This window comes from Penicillium canariense, assembly GCF_028826845.1.
Source record: "Penicillium canariense strain IBT 26290 chromosome Unknown utg000007l_segment0_segment0, whole genome shotgun sequence".
In the NCBI taxonomy this organism is placed as follows: Eukaryota; Fungi; Ascomycota; class Eurotiomycetes; order Eurotiales; family Aspergillaceae; genus Penicillium; species Penicillium canariense.
In genome coordinates, this window is record NW_026622734.1 from 839,177 (window position 1) to 854,819 (window position 15,643).

Here is a 15,643-nt window from a genome sequence, read left to right on the forward strand (position 1 = left end):
AATAGATTACTAAGCTTAGTAAAAAAATTTAGACTTAGTTTATTTTTATTAAGTTTTAGAAAATAAGATTCTAAAATATTAAGTTTATTATAGAACTCTCTTAGATCTTAGTTAGTTCGGTATTATATTATTTTATATTTAATTTTTATATCTATCTTAAAGATAAAGGCGTTTTAGATAAAAGTAATTATCTATTCTTTAAATTAGTTCTAAGAATTTTTAATATTTTACTATTTAATCGAATTCTTTCTTTTAGTATATTAGTACTATTTTTATCTATATAATTAATCTATATAAATAATTATTTTAAGAATATATTTATTATTAGTCTTAAAATACTTTAGAGAGATCTTAAAAGTATACTCTATATTATTTAACTAGTTTTATTATTATTATATAGTAAATTTATAGGTAAAAACTAGAATATTCTTAATTTTAATATTACTTCTTCTTTTATTAGAGAAAGGAGGACTTTTTAGTAATAATTTATAACTATCTAACTCTCGGACTTATATTTAAAGATCTTAGAGTCTTTCTTTTAGTCTTTTTTATTATTTAAGTAAATTAATTTAAGATTAAATCTATCTTATTTCTTTATTAATTTAATTAATATCCGAACTTATAGTTTCTTCGGATAACTCTAGGCTAATTATAGTAAAATTACTAGTTTTATCGATAGGTTCTAACGCTAGATTTTCGCGATTATCCTACCTAGTACTTTACTAGGTTATCGGTTAGAGATTTAATAAAGGTAGAGCTATCTTTTTCTTAGGTAATCGAAGAAGAATATTTAGAAATTATAACGTAATTCCCGGCCGTTCGGAACACCCCATCCAAAAACGCGTCTTTCTAACTACCTACCTAATTCAACCACCTACCATGCCACCAAAACGCACCGAATCAGCGCAGAAATCAGCTAATCAGGAGGGCAAGGTCTTATTAGCCCTTGATAATATCAAGAATGGCCGTATTAACTCTCTTCGCGCTGCAGCGAAGCTATACGAAATACTACTTACTACACTACACTCGCGCGCTACCGGCCAAACCTTACGCGTCGATAAGCGCCTAATAGGCTATAAATTGACCTAATTAGAAGAAGATGCGCTTACTGAATGGATATTGTCTATGGATTTACGTAGAGCAGCGCCTAGGCCGTCTACTATGCGAGAAATAGCTAATATTCTATTGGCTACGCGTAGTGATAACCCTCCGGCTATAGTAGGCAAGAATTGGCCAGCAAGCTTCGTTAACCGACGAGACGAGCTTCGTTTAACCTCCTCACGACGCTACGATTATAAACGCGCCCAAAACGAAGACCCAAAATCACTACGAGAGTGGTTTGCGACCGTCTAACGTATTATTGACGAGAAAGGTATCTAACCGGGGGATATCTACAACTTTGATGAGACCGGCTTCGCTATAGGTCTTATATCTACACAACGGGTGGTTACAAGGGCTGAATATTATGGTCGGCGAGCGCTTTTATAACCGGGTAATCGTGAATAGGTTACTACGATCGAAGCAGTAAGCGCTAACGGCTATTCGCTGCCGCCCTGCGTAATATTTAAAGGTAAAAACTTTATCACTTCTTAGTTCGACGAATAGCTTTATCTTCTAAAAGACTGGCGTATCGAGGTCTCCCCTAACGGCTAGACAACCGATGAAATTGGCCTTCGTTGGCTACAAAAGCTCTTTATTCCAGCGACTATAGCGCGTACGAAGGGGGGATATCGGCTATTGATTCTTGATGGCTACGGTAGCCATCTTACACCTCAATTCGACCGAATCTGCGCTGAAAATAATATAATACCACTTTGTATACCTCCGTACAGTTCGTATCTCTTATAACCGCTTGACGTTGGCTGTTTTGCTATACTAAAACGCGTATATAGCCGCTTCGTGAGCGATCTAGCTCGTTAGTCATATAATAATATCGACAAATTCGACTTCCTCAATGATTACCCCCGGGCGCGGACGGAGGCCTTTCAACCATATATTATTCAAAGTGCCTTCGCAGCTACTAGTCTTGTTCTAATTGACCCCGAACGGGTGCTTTCGAAGCTTAATATCTTACTAAAAACACCATCACCACCGAATAGCCGGCTAACCACTAGCGATAGCCATTTCAGCCCAAAAACACCGAGAACTATCGTTCAAATAGAAAAATCAGCTTCGTTAATCAAAGATCTATTAAGACAACGATTAATCAGCCCTCCGAGCCTAATACAAACCATTCTAGATCAGCTTATTAAGGGCCATTGCGAACAGCTCTATAAAACAGCGCAATTCGCCTATAAAGTCGCTAATCTATGCGTGGGCAACGAGAAAATGCGCCAGAAACGCATACGATCGAATCGACAGATAGTTCACGAAGGAGGCTTGACGGTTAAAGAGGGTCAACAGCTAGTTACGCAGCTAAATCAGCTAGTTGAAGCTGATCGGGTCGTTTCGCATGAGCAGGCCGATGAGGCTATTCAGCAGGCTCAGCCAGCAACTAGGGCTCCACCAAGGTGTAGTGGGTGTAGGGGAATTGGCCATAAGATCAACCAATGTAAAAATCGTCAGATATAGCTAAATTGATACGTTTTGGTTGATATATTTTGATGCAAAAATTTCTAATGGGGGTGGGTGTTCCGAACGGCCGGGTGTTCCGAACGGCCGGGAATTACGTTAATAATTTTACTACTTATTAAGATAAAAAGCCTATCGATTAGATACAGAATCGATAGTAAATAGATAACGAAATAATTATAATATAGTTTAACTATTCTTTTTTTTTAAAGACTAAATCTTAACGATTCAGATTAAAAGGAATAGGGTACTCTCTTTTATTAGGGAATAATAATATAGAGTAATAATAAAGAATAATATAACCATTTCTAATATTAATGCTTCCCTATATCAGACTAATACGTAATCCTTTATATAGTTATTTAATCTCGATAGATTATATTGATAGGTCTTCAATTTAAATCGAAATATCTAATAATTACTAGAATTAGATATTTATTAGATACTATATTTATTAGAGAATATAATATCCTCCTATATTATAGATAAAGCCTATTGGTAGTAAATTTGATAATATATATATATGTAGTAGTATATTACTTAGTAGATAGTTTACCCCCTATATATCGATTTCTACTAATTTTAATACTAAAAGAATATATAGTTATTATTATATAAGAAGAAAATAAGATAGTAGGTTAAAAGATATATTAGAAAATACACTAAAATTAGTAGAGTATTAATATTAGACTTAGAGCCCCTATTATAGTCAAAAAAATTTTAACTATTAATATAGTTAGTAATTTAGTTCCTATCTTATAAATAGGTTATTATATTAACATAATATATAAGATAGAATCTCTAGTAGTTATAATAATTTCCTAGTATATAATAGCCATATTAGGAGATAGATAAGGACTTACTCTATTTTAGGAGTAAATATTTACTAATTAGTCTAAGTAATTCCTATAGACTCTATGTTAAATATAGATAAATTTAAGTTTAGATTAATATATATTTAGATATATAGAAATTAATTTATAATATTAATATTTTCTTTCTATCTTTATTTTTCTTCTAATAATAAATAAAGTTTACTATTAAAAGGATATATTTTTATAGGAAACTTAATACTAATTAGAGTGTTCTAGTATTATTAAAAATATCATATAATCTATACTATAATTATTTATCATTATAATTAATAATACTATTAACTATAGTTAATAATATAACTAGACCTCACTAGAGGCTAGGTCCAGTCCTAAATCTTAGGACTAGGACTAGACCCTAAGGAAAAACTAAGGACTATAAAGTAGTTTAGACTATACTATAGTCCCCTATAGTCCTATATAGTCCTGTAGAATTTTATAATTTTACCAACACCTTCTTATTTAGGCTATATAAACCAATTAGTTAGCGAAAAACTTATATAATCTTTACATAAACTATATATAACTTTCTACTTTTATATATTTATCTTATTTATAGGACTATATAGGGGACTAGGACTGTACTAGTGTGGTCCTAGAAAAGTTAGGACCACCCAGCGGTCCTAAAAGTAAGGACCAAGCCCTACATCGTGCGGTCTAGTCCCCAGTCTGGTCTGGTCCCCTGTGGTGCTTGCCAAGGTCTAGTTTTTATATAATAAGAGGTCGAAATAGGTTATCTATGGGTTTTGGCGCAGTCTAACTGGGAATCCATAACAGAGAATCGGAAGCGCTTAGCTAGAGCTGCGCTCTAGGCACTTCAGCATCATCCAATCCCGACCACTGATATTCTGATATAGCCAGTCCCTCCACTTCTGATCATCCAGGATAGATCTAACACGGGCCTTGAGCCACTCGGTATGCCCCCAAAAGCCCCAAGAGGCCTGGAATCTACACCAGTCCACCAGGGCCGTCTCCCAGTGCCGTTGAAACGTGTCCCATTCGTATAGGTCTGATTTATCATCCCGGAGAAGGCTCGAGAGATAATGCTCTAGCAGTCGCCGCTCACCATCACACATCGCCAGCTGCCTGGGCAAGGGCTCATCAGCATCGGTGAGCATATACAGAGGTACTGAGCAGGTAAACAGTTTGGCGAGGTCACAGACTCCCAGTCCTCGCCCAACGTACTGAAAGTCAAAGAACGCCACCTCGTCTCCGCTAATTGTTGTAAAGAGGTTCTCCGACTTGACGTCGCCATGAATGTACGACTCCGTCGACCTTCCACAGGGGGTCAAGAACAATGCCGCCATCTCGGCTACAGACCAAGACATGCCTTCCGCAGCCCGGCACATGGATTCCGACCACTCCGAGTCAGTGTCCTGGGCGAGCGAAGCGTACTCTTTCCGTCGGGTCGCAAGATACGTGTAGCCTCCGTTGAGCCACAGCCCACAGCCACTCTCCTTGTTTGCGCGTCTTCGACTGATCTCTTCCAAGGGTGGTAAGACATATTCGTCAAGGCTGCCTGGCAGCAGGCCCCGTGAGCAGCTGTGGAAGCTGGCCAGCCAGTCCAGCGCCCCATGCACCTGTGAGCGGTCCAGTACGCTTCTCTTGCCGCCTGGGATTGGAAATTTGGGACGCAGATCGATCATGATGGTGGCCATCAGACCTCTGAGTTCCTCCTGCCCCTCCTGGCCGCCCATGCTCCGCGTCGAGGCAAGGCATTTGGCAACAGCAATGCCGTCCAGCAGCGGCACCACATCACTGTAAAAGCACTGCTCTACCTGGTAGCTCAACATCTTCCGCAGGTGACCCTCGTCCTCGCCAGCGCTTTCTCTTGGGGGTGAGATGAGCTTCAGGATGAGGGGATAGGTGGTCCCGGCGGCACCCGACTCCACTCCGCAAAGCTTGCTTAGATTCCCTGCCGCCTCATCGGTGAAAGCTCGGGCGGTGATAGCACAGATGTGCCCGTAGCCTGCCCACAAGGTCTGTAGGATGGTGCACGAGACGAGGTCGAGCGAATGCCATGACAGCATGATTCTAGCAACGCGGTCGGGGTCGGCGGGCGGGCGGACCATAGTGACGGTTCCACTATTGATCGCGCGCTGCAGGATATGTCCGTGGTTTCGGCTGTGCGAGACGACCGGGGACACGATAGATCTGGAATGCCCGCAGATCGCCCTAAAGGTAAATTCCCTTCGGCGGATGTGGACCGTTTACATTATGTAAGCCATGGGTCAAGGTTCGAGGTTAACTAGTTACTTAGAAGTCCATCCAATAGGGCTAGCGACACGGCGGTTCTCAAGATCATAATAGTTCCAAATCGAAAGGCTAGCTATTATTCAATCATCCGGATATTCATCGCGCACATTACTAACAAAGGCCCGGGCCGTTTCATCCCAGCGCTTGAAATGCTTCCCGGCAATGGTCAGCAGCCCTGGGGGCAAATCGCTTAGCTCAGGGAGAATGAGTTCGATGTTTTCCTCTGCTACATAACGGACGCTTCGATCCTCCACTCTAAAACCAGATTAGTCTAGTCCTTTCGGAGTCCACCATGATGGGCAGCAAATACGGGGATGGGGGCCTCACAGAACGTGATAGAAACTTTGATGACGGCCGGCCTGTAAGCGATCAATGCCCATTCGCCGCATCCACTGCTCACCCGCGCCACATTCAGAGTCCCAGCCGGTGATGATAGCCCGATAATGATAGCGGCGATGTCGGAAAACCTGCCCCACAGTGTATCCGATGTTCTTATTCTCACCAGACCGCCGGCGCACCTGCTTAGGAATCTCATCGACGGCTCGCATAACGTGCAGACTTTCTAAGATGTGTTCATGCTCGAAGAGACCTTGGAAAAGTGGCACGATATATTGCTCCACCAAGAATATATCGGAAGGAAAATCCGTTGCAAAAAGCTCCATCAGCAATGGCAGGTGGTGACGCAGGTCCATTGGCCGGGAATCGCCCGAGAGGAGCATTGAGGACCATAGGGAGGCGTACTTGGCACTCACCACATCCACCGAGGACACGGGCCCGTCCGGATGATGAGGCGCGGAATGGATCGAAGTCCAAATATTTCTGCTGCAACGCAAGACGATCTCAGATGTCAACGACTGGCCCAGGAATGCCGTCTGCTCCGTCGCGGAAGCGCCAAGGAAGATGAGCTGATCTCGGAGATCAGACACAGGGGTCTCGCGTGCTCCCCGAAATGGATCCAAATACATGGGAAGACCGACGTCCTCCCCGGATAGAGTGTCGCCGTTCATGTCCAAGCCTGGCGGCGGGGTAACAATAACATGGACATGGAATGGAAATCCGCAAGGGTGGGCATTCAGGCCGATTTCTTGCGCCACATAGCAATAAATGGCCGCAGAGATCAGGGGAAGCGAGTTATGCCCCGGACTCTTCAGCGCTAAGCCAAGGAAGTTATGTTCCAAGGCATGGTACTCCTTACCCAGCTCGATCCCCGTTAGATCATTATCTCGCAGCCAAGAAGCTAGCGACAGCGCCTTGTCGCGGGGGCGGAGAACACCCATGTCCAAGTGGGAAGCACGAAATTGAGCGACAAGGTCAGTAAGTGTATTTTTAACCTGCATCATTGTCAATAAACTAGATAGAGATCATGACCTTGAGAAAAGATTGACTAACTTCGTCCAGGTCACCGTACCCGCTTTCGGGAATAAACAGGTCGAATGCACCCAAGGCACGTTCAAGTGACACGGGCTCGCCGCGTCGGAGCTTGGCCCATTCGGGAACTGCAATACTCCGATGAAGACAGGTCAAAAGCGCTCGCGCATAGTACCTTTGAAGAAAGGCAGTATCTATCAGAATAAAAGGAATACTCGAACAATGAAGGAGCAACCGACCTTCTGGCAAGATGATCCTCTCCCGATTCTACTCGACTATGTCGCAGAAGTGTATCTTTCGCATCGGACCCATAATCGATGACGGCGCGAAATTTCTCGATGCGCCCAGTTTGACTGGCAAGAATACTATCCAGAAGCCGAGTGACAGAGCGGTCAATCTGGTATCTCAATACGAAGAGCGCCTTCCAGTCCACAGACAAAACCGGAACCGCAAGTTTCTGTAAAATCTCATGCTTTCGGTCCCATGACTTGTAATAGAATTCGCAGTAGCGGCGCCATAACAGTGGTCCATTGGTCACATTCTTGAATCGGTGGCTGGTTTGCTCCAGCGCAGCAGAGGAGCAAGGGTGCAAGTAGCATAAAATCGAATGAAGAATCTCCTCCGGAAGATCACCCAGAGACACGACCATCCCGGTAGGCTATTGTCAGATGAATGAGAGAACAAAGAGAAATAGCTCCACAGTTTCAGGAAATTCTTCTTCAAAGGGGCAATCTGAGAGGTGCCCTAAGATTGGGGAACTGGTTGATTGATCATTCGGTGGCAATCTTGCTCCCGCAGTCGTGGGTTTTTGGAGCCTTGGCTGCAGAGCGCGGAGCACAGTGTCAACGCCAGCGTTGAACCCTCATTCGCCTGGCAGTTGATGACTAGGCATGGTCCTGCACGCGGATAGATCTGCAAAGGGGGAGGCGAAGAGGAGAGTGAAGTTGAGAAGGACGATACGGAGGATCGCGAGGATGCGCGAGGTGGGGCGGGCGGGCGGAGAAGCAAATGGGCAGTGCCAAGCCTGGCCGATAAGGCAAACAAACCCCTCCTGCATTTTTGAGTCGCTGCACTCCAGCAGTCGTAGGGTCAAGATCTGCAACGCCCGCGGATCCTGGAACCTCGCGGATGCTCGATGGGTCTCACTGATTGCCCACTCTCTCCCTTCATCGACCTAGCATGGGCCAATCTCAGTCGACAGGAGCCAAGGGCCAAGACGCCCAAGAGCAGCAGTCAGGGCAGAAAACAGACTACTATGAGCTTCTAGGTATCACTCGGGGGGCAACCGATGAGGAGTGAGCTTCTCCCAACTTCTCCCGCCCACTCTCCACGGCCTCGGCTCATGTTCTTGCAGGATCAAAAAAGCATACCGAAGGAAAGCACTCGAGTTGCACCCAGACCGAAACTATGGGAATGTCGAGGAAGCGACCAGGCTGTTCGCCGAGATTCAGTCCGCATATGAGGTCCTTGCCGATCCCCAGGAGCGTGCATGGTACGACTCCCATAGTGACGTGTTTCTAGGAACCACTGGGGGCTCCGAAGAGGATTCACATTCCTACAACATTCGAGTGACGACTGCGGAAGATGTTCTCAAGGTCTTCTCGAAATTCAGTCCTCGCATGGAATTCTCGGACTCGCCAGCTGGGTTCTTTGGGGGGCTGCAGGAACAATTTTCCCAGCTGGCATCGGAAGAGCGACTGGCCTGTCAGTGGGAGGACCACGATATGGTGGACTATCCGACATTTGGAGCGCGCGATGATGACTTTGAGTCTGTTGTGCGCCCGTTCTATGCCGCATGGAGTGGTTTCTCCACCAGCAAATCTTTCGCCTGGAAGGACGCCTATCGGTACTCTGAGGCTCCTGATCGCCGCGTTCGGAGGCTAATGGAAAAGGAGAACCGGCGCCTGCGAGAGGAAGCGATCCGCGAGTTCAACGATGCAGTTCGATCGCTAGTGGCATTTGTCAAAAAACGAGATCCCCGATATAGAGCCAACGCTCAAAATGATGCACAGCGTCAAGAGACTCTCCGACAGTCCGTCGCGGCCCAGGCAGCTAGATCGCGGGCCCAAAATCAAGCCAAATTGCGGGAACATGTCATTCCGGAGTGGGCGCGTTCAGAGGAACCGGATGCTGGCGAAGACGAAAAGAGCTCCGAGAGTGAGGTTGAGAGTTTTGAATGTGTTGTATGCAACAAGCAGTTCAAAAGCCAAAAGCAGTTTGAAGCTCATGAGCGGAGCAAAAAGCACATAAAGGCTGTCAAACAACTATGTCGAGAGATGCGACTGCAGAACGATGAGTTGGACTTGGAGCCTACCGGCCATGCCACCACTTCTCTTGGCCCACCTGGATCCCCCCCTTCGTTTGACACACCCCACACCAGCGATGGAGACAACGATCATGTTTCAGAATCACCCATTACACGAGAGCTGGAGGAGCCGGTCAGGGAGGCAGTGGAGAGTGATTCCCCGATGGACCCATCTGGGGAGCAATCGTCTGTCTCCGATGGAGAGGGCGACAGCAATCAGCCACCCTTCCAAAGTCCTCATCCGAAGCGAGACTCTTTTGATTTTGTCGAGGATGAGGATTATGCCTCCAGGGAGTCCGTCGAGACTAGACTCCGCTCCGATTTGGATTCGGTGCTCGACATCGATCCTGTCACTCCCCTCACCGATCGACTGTCATCCGCCGAGCTTGATGACCAACCATCTGTTCCTGCTCAGGCCGGAAAGGCTAAGCAGAGACGAGCTAAAAAGGCGGCACGAAACCCCGGACAGTCCACGGGGATGACATGTGCCCATTGTCACGCTAGCTTCACCTCGAAAACAAAGCTGTTTACGCATCTCAAAGACCAGCCGAGTCATGCACAGCCAGTAAAGACCACCGCCGGGAGCAAAAGACGATGAAACCCGAGTAGGGAGGATGGGGGGAGCAACCTCATTGGCGCGGAGAGGTGACGAGAAGGAAGGCAATCTATCCTGAGGAAAATTATGTTCTATTGGTATCTCGATAGTATAGATGTGTACAGGACGGTCTCTGCTCTTCATCACAGTGACCAAGGAAGAAAGAACAATGAGAAAAGAGAGAACACCCAAACCCCTCCCGAGATGACACCGTCCTCCGTCCTCCGTCTTTATCCTAGACCCGCCCGCGAGTTCTTGACCACATGCGCCACAGGAAGCAGAATACCCTTGTTATTCGAAGCCCCGAGCGCGGTGCCGCTACTCCATCCCATCTTTTCTAGCATGGCTCGTCCCCGGTTTCCGACCCCGATCTCCGGTGCAGAGGCACCAACCACATCTCCATCCATATAGGAAACGGCAGCACCGGTAGCTCCTCCCTTGACCTTGACGGGTTTGCTGTACTTGGATGCGTCCGAACCCCAGGACTGATAGAGTCGACGATTCAGCTTTCTCCCCGAAAGCAGATCATCCACTTTGGATATGGTCTTGCGGGTATAAGGGGGAGTGCGGGAGGTTTTGAGCAGCATTGGGAACCGTGAGGGACCATTGCCCCGGGATTGCGACTTCAGACTCAATGCGTTCGCCAGCTCGTGAATTGCCTTTCGACGGTGCTTGGTCATGGGCGGCAATGATAAGCTGTATACATATTAGTGGCTGGTGTGCCGGGGGGAGAGAGTGATGAAGGGGGAAAGGGGAAGCGAGCAGCTCACACGCACCTGGTTTTTGATGACAGAAGGAAGGATCGCATCTCGGTGATTAACTCCTCCAGGTTCATCCCCTTCGAGTACTTGACCTTGAGATCTGCATCTCCTGTATTCCTCCCTAAGAGACCCTGAGCCCGAAGCTCTTCTCGCTCCTTCTTTTTTGCCTTCTTTGTCTTGCGATCGGTTTGCCACACGGCCTGCAGGTGGGCTTCAAGGTCGCTGTCGGAGAGCATCATATCTAATGCGGGTGGCTTTTTGCCTTTGCCTTTCTTCTGTAAACTTGGTCGATCGAAATCCATCATATCGAGTCCATAGTAAGGATCCGACTCGAGGGCATCTGCAAATGCTGTCGCCGATGCAAATGGACTTTTCCCCGCACGGCCACCTTTCTTCCTCTCCGTGAGATATTCGAGAGCCAGGTCTTCCAGAAGGTCTGTGTCGAAGTCATCGTCGTCGGAATCGTCATTCCATGCATCAGTCGACACTAATTCCACGTCATCATCATCATGGGAGGCCCGTACTTGGTCGGGTTCTGTATCCAGACGCATTCGAGACAGCACTGGGTCTTCCACGTTAGAATTGCGCAGGATCCAACTCTAGGGCCGGTCAAAACTTACCATCAATGGAGCTTTGGACTTGTGCCTCTTTTGAGTCGTCCTCTGCACGGGTCTGTTGGTGCTGAGGCAAGGGCTCATCGGGTTCGGTCTGGCTGGAGGCTGATGATTCCGAGTCTGATGTGGCCTGGGCAACGTCAATGCCGCCTTGGCGTTCCACTTGCATACGGAAGTCTATGTCTTCATGATAATCATGGTCCATGTTGGCAATATAGTCCGCCAGTATGTGGTTCTCGTCTTCTCGTGTCCATCCGCGCGTGGCTTGTGCGTGTGGGCGGGGGCCGTTCTGACTCTGGTCCCGTCGGTGATTCGGGCGCCCCGGAACATCCTCCTTGCCCGGTCCAGGATGTGTCTGAAGCTGCCCTGTTGCGGTTGTCTGCAGTATTCCCTGGAGCTCTTCTTTGCTGGTTTCGATCATGATCGGCCTCGTGCCAAAGTTCCGCCCGGTAAATACCACTTCGTCCTCACTCGAGTCATCGGATTCGGACCACGCCATTCGGGGAGTCGGGTCCGGGAGCCCCGTGTCGGCAACACTCTGGGCTGTTGAATCAATGAAGAATCCGCACCCAGCATCCTCTGTACTTGGCTTTGGTGGGTTGTCCATCGCTGGCTGCGCCTTCTCTGGGGCGGTCTCTGCCTGGCTATGATCTTGATCTTCTGGATCTTCTGGGTCCTCTTGGTCTACCGTCTCGAATTCGCTTCGCTGTAATTCACCAGCCTTCACAAACTGCACGGCCTTGTGGCGAAGATTGCTGTTGGACCAACACCGGGTGTGCGTTTCGGTGTTGCGGGCCTCCTGCTGCATCGTAAACCGATGTGGCGATGCTTCTTGCGGTTAGCAAGCTGTCATGGTTTTTGCCAGTGGAATGTATTACTTGGACTGGCCATCGCTGGCGGCCGTTTGACACGGGCCTTGGATTTCCCATGGCGGGCCATGTTGGGGTGGGGGGGAAGGTGGTTGTAGCAGGGAGGGGGAGAAAGGAGGGAGGAATTCCAGACTTTCCTCGGAGTGGATCGGGGGGGCGGTGGGGGGCCACCGCTACAACAACATCCTCCGGTCCTCTCGTGGAATACTATGACACTGTAGAGTACTCTCGTACCAGAGTCCCATCCTGGAGCATCTCATAGTTGAGGGAAAGGCCATAATCTCGGTTGTCGGTGTTTAGCAGAGAATTTGAAGTGCGGTCGAAACGCTGATCGAGTGACGTCGTGACAGGCGCCTGTGACCGCGATTCGTCTCGTCTCTCTCGTCTCCCTCGTCTTGTCTGGATTTCGTACCTCCCGTTCAGCTTCGGTTGGCCTGATCCTGATCGTGATATCTTTTGCGGGCTTTGAGGATTCTGGCTGGGGTTTTCTACTCCTTCCTTATATTCCCACGACCTCCCTGGTTCGACTGACTGGGTGGAGGACCAGATATATATCTCTCTTCCTCCGTCTGGTGCTAGCGCAACTCTTCATACACATCTTTCTATCTCCCCCACGTTCGAACTACCTTCGCGCCCTTCCCGTCCCCTTCGAAGCGACCGACAAAGAGACCCGCGGAGATGACGGGGGTTGATCTCGAGAAATGCAAGCGTATTGTACAGTACTTCTGGGACCCGGAACCCAAGAATGACACCGCACCAGACGCCCCGATCTGGTGCCTGGGCCAAGAATATACGCCCACCCCGCCACAGGACCAGGACCCCTCTGAAGCAGGTATGCGCCCATCGCAGAGGATCCCACCACGGAGGTCCACCACAGAGGAGCTACTGATATCCTTTCCCCCTGGCAGGCCAGTCGAGTCGCGCCGGACTCCCAGCAGAGCACCCGAATGACAGCGCCGGGAGTGCCTGGCCAGAGGCATTTCTGGCCGACTTCGAATCGCGAATATGGATGACCTACCGGTCGCACTTTGTGCCCATCCCGCGCAGTGACACTCACGAGGCAACGTCCTCTATGACCCTGGGGGTCCGCCTGCGCAGCCAGCTCATGGATTCGCAGGGCTTCACGTCCGACACCGGGTGGGGTTGCATGATTCGGTCAGGACAGAGTCTTCTTGCGAATACCCTTTGCATCCTACAGCTTGGACGAGGTGATCGAAGAAACCCGCGGTGCGAGTGACCGAAGAAACTGAAAGCTGACCCCCCAGCAGGCTGGCGACGAGGGCATCAACCGGAGCAAGAGTCGGCGCTCCTGGCGATGTTTGCCGACCACCCCGATGCACCATTTTCCATCCACCAATTTGTCCAGTGCGGCGCCAACTCGTGTGGGAAATATCCCGGGGAATGGTTTGGGCCATCGGCCACTGCTCGGTGCATCCAGTTCGTACCCGCGAGGCTGATATTCTCATGACCACCAAGGCTAACCCGGAGGCAGAATACTCTCCCGCACAAATGAACAACCAAAGCTCAGAGTCTATGTGACAAATGATACATCGGACGTCTACGAAGATCAATTCATGCGACTGGCCAGCGACCAAAGTGGGATCCAACCTACGCTGATCCTCATGGGCCTCCGGCTGGGGATAGAGCATGTTACGTCGGTGTATTGGGATGGACTACAGGCGGCTCTGCAATATCCGCAATCCGTGGGCATCGCCGGGTATGTGTTAGATGATTCTTGACGGGGTTCCCGACAGGTGCAGAAATGCACAGGCTGACCGTGCATCCGGATCTCCAGAGGTCGCCCATCAGCATCACACTACTTTGTGGGGTCGCAAGACTCCCACCTCTTCTTCCTCGACCCACACTCCACGCGCCCGGCGGTCCCATATCGCGCTGGTGAAGTATACACCACCGAAGAACTGGATACATACCACACGCGTCGATTACGGCGGATCCATATTAAGGACATGGATCCCAGCATGCTCATTGGGTTTTTAATCCAAGATGCCGCTGATTGGGCCGATTGGAAAGCCCGGGTCCAGTCCACACGGGGGAAGCCGATCATCCATCTCATCACCGGGGAACCACCCATCGACGCGGGGCACGGTCGAAAGGAAGCGCTGGATGAAGTGGAGGTTCTGGACGATTCCGATGTCGACGCGCTGCAGTGAGGGGGAATCGATGGCGCAGGAGGTGATTTTACCCGCAGGCTGGCACTGTGTCCCGGAAGCTAGAAGTGAAGTGAAGAGAGAGAACGAGTGATCAGAGAGAAAATAGTGTGTAATGCAATCAAGCATTTGGAATTTCGCGTTCTAGTTAGGGGGAGGTGACACCATGCAACCCAGCCCCAGACCCGAGTTATGTTACACCGCGCGCATCCGAGTAGTAACCATCAGAAAAAGTCGCCCATCGGGGAAAAGAAAATTGATACCATCCCATGACACATTAGAAAACCCGCAAAACACCCATAACCGAACCGCCTCCCAGAGCCCAGGACAAGATCAGGAGGCAGGAAAAAAACAAGAGCAAAGCCGCAAGAAAGGAAAAGCCAGGAAACCGCTTATTTGGCGGACGAGGAGTACTTGGTGACAGCCTTGGTACCCTCAGAGACGGCGTGCTTGGCCAGCTCACCGGGGAGGATCAGCCGCACGGAAGTCTGGATCTCTCGGGAAGAGATGGTGGACTTCTTGTTGTAAGCAGCCAGCTTGGAGGCCTCAGTGGCAACGCGCTCGAAGATGTCTGGAAGAAAAACCAGGTTAGAAAGATGCGACACGTTTGACCAAGATATCAAAACATACCGTTGACGAAGGAGTTCAGGATGGACATAGCACGAGTGGAGATACCGGTGTCGGGGTGAACCTGCTTGAGGACTGGAGAAGAGGGGAAAAAAAAACAAAGTCAGCCAAACTGAAACGCGTCGCGTCGACACTTCATCATCACAAAAACTCACCCTTGTAGATGTAGGAGGAGTAGGTCTCCTTGCGGGTCTTGCCGCGCTTCTTCTTCTCGCCAGAGGCGGCGGCAGTCTTCTTGCCGGCCTCCTTCTTCTCAGCGGGGGCCTTGCCGCCAACCGGGGCCTTGCCGGCGGTGGAGGGCTTCTTCTCAGCAGCCTTGGGGGGAGCCATTTTTGATGGAAGTTGGGTGGGTGGTGAAGAGTTGGAAAGAGTTGGAAAGTTGGATGGAGCGTGAGGGTGGGAAGCAGAAATGGAATGGGAAGGGAAAAGTAATTGGAACGCGGTGATGAGGGGGGACCGGTTTATATACGCGACCGCCAACGGCCAGTTGATCCCGAGGGGCGCAAAGGAGCCAGAATTTCAATACAGTCACAGTCTGGTATGATCTGTATGATTAGGGGGGGGTTGACGCGTCAGACTGTGGGGGGAACATTATTCTTGGGGGTGACGATCACGCGGGCTTGTGGTATGGGTCTGT

The 15,643-nt window shown here is 49.0% G+C and overlaps 6 protein-coding genes across 6 annotated transcripts; 2 read left to right on the forward strand and 4 right to left on the reverse strand.

Moving 5' to 3' along the window:
- Positions 1 to 4,234: 4,234 nt before the first annotated feature.
- N7482_009318 (uncharacterized protein) lies at positions 4,235 to 5,515 on the reverse strand (the record flags this gene model as incomplete). Its single annotated transcript, XM_056691442.1, has 1 exon — positions 4,235 to 5,515. The coding sequence occupies one exon, from the start codon at positions 5,513 to 5,515 to the stop codon at positions 4,235 to 4,237; it is 1,281 nt and encodes a 426-aa protein (XP_056539148.1).
- Positions 5,516 to 5,779: 264 nt separating this feature from the next.
- Positions 5,780 to 7,716, reverse strand: N7482_009319 (uncharacterized protein; the record flags this gene model as incomplete). Its single annotated transcript, XM_056691443.1, has 4 exons — positions 5,780 to 5,954; positions 6,027 to 7,030; positions 7,089 to 7,242; positions 7,307 to 7,716. 4 exons carry the CDS (start codon positions 7,714 to 7,716, stop codon positions 5,780 to 5,782), a joined length of 1,743 nt encoding a protein of 580 aa, XP_056539149.1.
- Positions 7,717 to 8,246: 530 nt separating this feature from the next.
- On the forward strand, positions 8,247 to 9,970 carry N7482_009320 (putative C2H2 finger domain protein; the record flags this gene model as incomplete). The annotated part of the gene is made up of 2 exons (XM_056691444.1): positions 8,247 to 8,362; positions 8,422 to 9,970. The coding sequence occupies 2 exons, from the start codon at positions 8,247 to 8,249 to the stop codon at positions 9,968 to 9,970; spliced, it is 1,665 nt and encodes a 554-aa protein (XP_056539150.1).
- Positions 9,971 to 10,197: 227 nt separating this feature from the next.
- N7482_009321 (uncharacterized protein) lies at positions 10,198 to 12,281 on the reverse strand (the record flags this gene model as incomplete). Its single annotated transcript, XM_056691445.1, has 4 exons — positions 10,198 to 10,663; positions 10,744 to 11,296; positions 11,349 to 12,170; positions 12,221 to 12,281. 4 exons carry the CDS (start codon positions 12,279 to 12,281, stop codon positions 10,198 to 10,200), a joined length of 1,902 nt encoding a protein of 633 aa, XP_056539151.1.
- A 608-nt stretch (positions 12,282 to 12,889) lies between these two features.
- Positions 12,890 to 14,382, forward strand: N7482_009322 (cysteine protease ATG4; the record flags this gene model as incomplete). The annotated part of the gene is made up of 5 exons (XM_056691446.1): positions 12,890 to 13,043; positions 13,120 to 13,419; positions 13,480 to 13,648; positions 13,704 to 13,928; positions 14,007 to 14,382. 5 exons carry the CDS (start codon positions 12,890 to 12,892, stop codon positions 14,380 to 14,382), a joined length of 1,224 nt encoding a protein of 407 aa, XP_056539152.1.
- Positions 14,383 to 14,771: 389 nt separating this feature from the next.
- On the reverse strand, positions 14,772 to 15,336 carry N7482_009323 (histone H2B family protein; the record flags this gene model as incomplete). The annotated part of the gene is made up of 3 exons (XM_056691447.1): positions 14,772 to 14,950; positions 15,010 to 15,081; positions 15,162 to 15,336. 3 exons carry the CDS (start codon positions 15,334 to 15,336, stop codon positions 14,772 to 14,774), a joined length of 426 nt encoding a protein of 141 aa, XP_056539153.1.
- Between the last annotated feature and the right edge of the window lie 307 nt (positions 15,337 to 15,643).